Genomic DNA, 3,489 nt, shown 5'->3' with positions numbered 1-3,489 from the left:
AAAACAATGCTCAATGCGGACCTGGCGCAATAAACATAAACTAATAGAGCATTTTTTTTTTTAATGAATTACAGGTTTACGTTTTCCACACACAAGAGTTTATAGTACTACACATAAAAAAACATCAACAACCCTGTGGCATTTCACAGATATCAAGGAAACAGATTGAATTGAATTCAGCTGAACCTCATTGAGAGCGGATCCACCTGCTACTCTATATAAAGGCGTTGCCAAAGTCCGCGCGTGTGAGAAACCATGGCTGCAATACAGCAAATTCTCGCTGCCAACCAGCCGCGTCGCCGTGCGCGAAGCCAGACGGTTTACATTAACGCCTACGTGCGTCAGAACTTCTCCCCACTGGACGTGCTGTCAGACCGGGCCGTCCAGGCAAAGTACCGGCTGCCCCGTGCGGAGATCCAACGACTAATAACTCTGGTGTCTCCACACATCCAGAGAGCAACCCGCTGCAATTTTGCCCTCAGCCCGGAGGTGCAGCTCCTGGCTGCTCTGCGTTTTTACGCAGTGGGGAGCTTCCTGGAGGTGGTGGGGGACGGCACCGGCCTCAGCAAGGCATCGGTGTCACGGAGTGTGGCAGCTGTGACACCAATTCTCCTGCGCCATGCCCGGACCCATATCAAGATGGCCACCACACGGGACGAGGTCCGCATGGTCCACCAAGGGTTCCACGCAGTGGCTGGGATCCCCCGGGTGATCGGTCTGGTAGATGGCACCCTTATTCCAATCCACAATCCCTCCCTGGTGGATCCGTGCTGGATTGGTCGCAAGCACTACGCGGCCATAAACACGCAGGTGGTGGTGGATCACAATGGCCTCATCACTGACATCGTCGCCAGGTGGCCAGGCAGCACTCACGACAGTTTCATGTGGGCCAACTCAGCTGTGGGGCAGAAGGCTGGCAGAGGAGTGTTTGGCCGGGGCATCATCCTAGGGGACAGTGGCTACCCTCTCCGGAGTTACCTCGTCACGCCGGTAACCAACCCAGCAACACCACAGGAGGAGAGATTCAATGAGGCCCACACAAGCACCAGGACGAAGATCGAACGGGTGTTTGGCATTTGGAAGTCCCGCTTCAGGTGCATTCATCGTTCGTCGGGGGGGCTGCGCTTGTCACCAATCAAGTGTTGCCAAGTGATTGTTGTCACCGCCATGCTGCACAACATTGCAGTGCGCGTTGGCGCAGATGAGCCGCCTCCTGTTGAAGAGCAACATTCAGAGGACGAAGCCCCGAACCCCGCCCCCCGCAATGTGCGAGCAGTACTGCATCAGGCCGGAGCCCAGACCAGACAGGAACTTATCCACCTCTTCTGAGGTCCAACAACCCCAGCCCCTACCCCTTCACCACAAGTCGCCAAGCACTGATCACTAATAAACCCACAACCATAAACCCACAACCATAAACCCACAACCATAAACCCACAACCACTGTCAGGCCTGAAGGCTGAAATAAATAAACAGAACCAGCAGATGTAGGCTACATGTAACGTCCTGCACACTGATTAATTGCTTCAGTGTCCGGGTGCTTTACCTGAAAGTATGGCACTGGATTGTTAAGGAAATATTGTTGCATACAGTATGTGGGAGTATAGTGCCCACATTTCTGAGGTGACCATGTAACAAGTGGGAAATTAGCGCAAAACATGCTGTGCTGAAAGGGCGCACAATACGCACATGTCATGAACCTACGCTTAGATAAATTACAAATTGCCTGGGACTTTTTGTTGCTATTTGACACCCTCATTTCAATGCAAAATGATCCACACAATACATGGTTGAAAAGGAAACCAAAGTAGTTTATTGAAACCATATGATGGGGGGGGGGGGGGGGGGCTCCGCGCTGCATTTACTGCTGGGCCTCTGCATCACCTGCAATGAAGGGAGATTGATTAGTGAAATTGAACGGGATACATTGGGTAATGCAGATAAAACATTGAAATACCCATACCTGAATCCTGGGGAAAGATGATTGGCACCGAGATGGAGGGACGGTTGAACTGGGCCTCTGCAAGCGCCAGTTGTCTCCGGTGCAGCTCCAACCTCTCCTGCTTCATCCGGACCACCTCTTCCTGCAGGGCAGTTTGTCTTTGGAGGTGGCCCTCCATCCCCCGCAGCACCTCCAGCTTCTCCCTCTCCAGGCGCACCAGCGTCTCACTGCAGGTGCAGGTTGTTATCGCGGGCCGCCATCGTGAGCCTCCACGCATACGGACACCGGGCCCTGCTGGTTGGCGCGCAGGGACAGGCCATGGTTGTTGGGGGTCGTCCTCTCCTGGTGGCGTGCACGTCCCTGCTCTGCTCCCGGATGGCTCCTCTTCATCCTCACTTAATGAGAGCCCCTCGTCCCCCAGCACATCGATGCCCCCACTAATGCCTTCAGAGGCCGTCTTCCCGATAATTGAGAGGACTTTCTCCTCGTCGGGAGTGAGGGTCGTCCCACCCGGTGCTCCACCACCCGTGCCCATGGCTTCGCTCCTCACCTTGGCACTCTTCCTCTTAGTCTGGCTCTGGAACTCCTGCCACTTCTTTCGGATAGCGCCCCAGTCACGCAGACCACATGGGCTGGAGGGGGACATCTTTTGGGCTATGGCCTTCCAAACATGGTTCTTGACGGTGATATTTTTTTTGCCCTTTGTTCCCCCGAATAAGATATCCTGGTGCTGCCAGACCTCGTCCACCAAGACGCCCATCTCCTCTGCGGTAAACGCCGGTGCCCGCTTGCTTCTTTTGACGCCGGTTCTTTCCATTCTCACATATGTGTGCCTATATCCACGGGGGTATATATGCGCTAATGGGCCTGATTACTACTTGGATACACCTGTTGGCACACACACACACACACACACACTCGCACCCACACAAACGCTACATACTTAAACTAATTGAACCTGTGCGGGGGACCACGGGGCGCTGTGTGTGACTTATGCGCTGATAAAGAGGTGGGTGATCGATTTGCCTGGCATCGATTTATTCAGTTTCAGCACGACCGCGGTGGACAGCTCCCACCAAAGTACTTCTTTCGATGCTTCTTTCGCTTCATCTTACGGCTCTCCAAAGAAGGGACTTAAGAAGCCATCTGGGAAACACCCGTATCTTAACGCTCCTTCTTTGGCGAACCCTTCTTTCTTTGGCGAACCCTTCTTTCGACCCTTCTTTGGCCCCAAAGAACGATCGCATCTGGGAAACGCGGCCATTATCATTTCAATGACAAGTGTAACATGCCCGCCCCTTAAGTTCCATTTTGTGCTCCAACTGATAAAAAGATCTCCTAGGCTACATGTTTGACTTGACATAAAATGACATAACATAAGTGAATAGTCTGACTTCTGTGACTGTGGCTATGCAATGTCGCATAGTCACACATCCGGCTGACGCAGAGCAACATTACCGTTCATTTAGAGTGGTTTTTCCCTAATTTCTTTGGTGTATCTGTCCAGTATCAACCCTTTTTCAAGTTCTTAATCCCTCTCCAACAGC

The 3,489-nt window shown here is 52.7% G+C and overlaps 1 protein-coding gene across 1 annotated transcript; it reads left to right on the top strand.

Moving 5' to 3' along the window:
- Positions 1 to 255: 255 nt before the first annotated feature.
- LOC307261020 (putative nuclease HARBI1) lies at positions 256 to 1,329 on the top strand (the record flags this gene model as incomplete). The annotated part of the gene is made up of 2 exons (XM_080041457.1): positions 256 to 368; positions 456 to 1,329. The coding sequence occupies 2 exons, from the start codon at positions 256 to 258 to the stop codon at positions 1,327 to 1,329; spliced, it is 987 nt and encodes a 328-aa protein (XP_079897583.1).
- Positions 1,330 to 3,489: the final 2,160 nt, after the last annotated feature.

This window comes from Ammodytes marinus (genome assembly GCF_949987685.1).
Source record: "Ammodytes marinus genome assembly, chromosome: 14".
In the NCBI taxonomy this organism is placed as follows: Eukaryota; Metazoa; Chordata; class Actinopteri; order Uranoscopiformes; family Ammodytidae; genus Ammodytes; species Ammodytes marinus.
The sequence above is the reverse complement of the archived record's forward strand: the minus strand, read 5'-3'. Positions and strand labels throughout refer to the sequence as shown.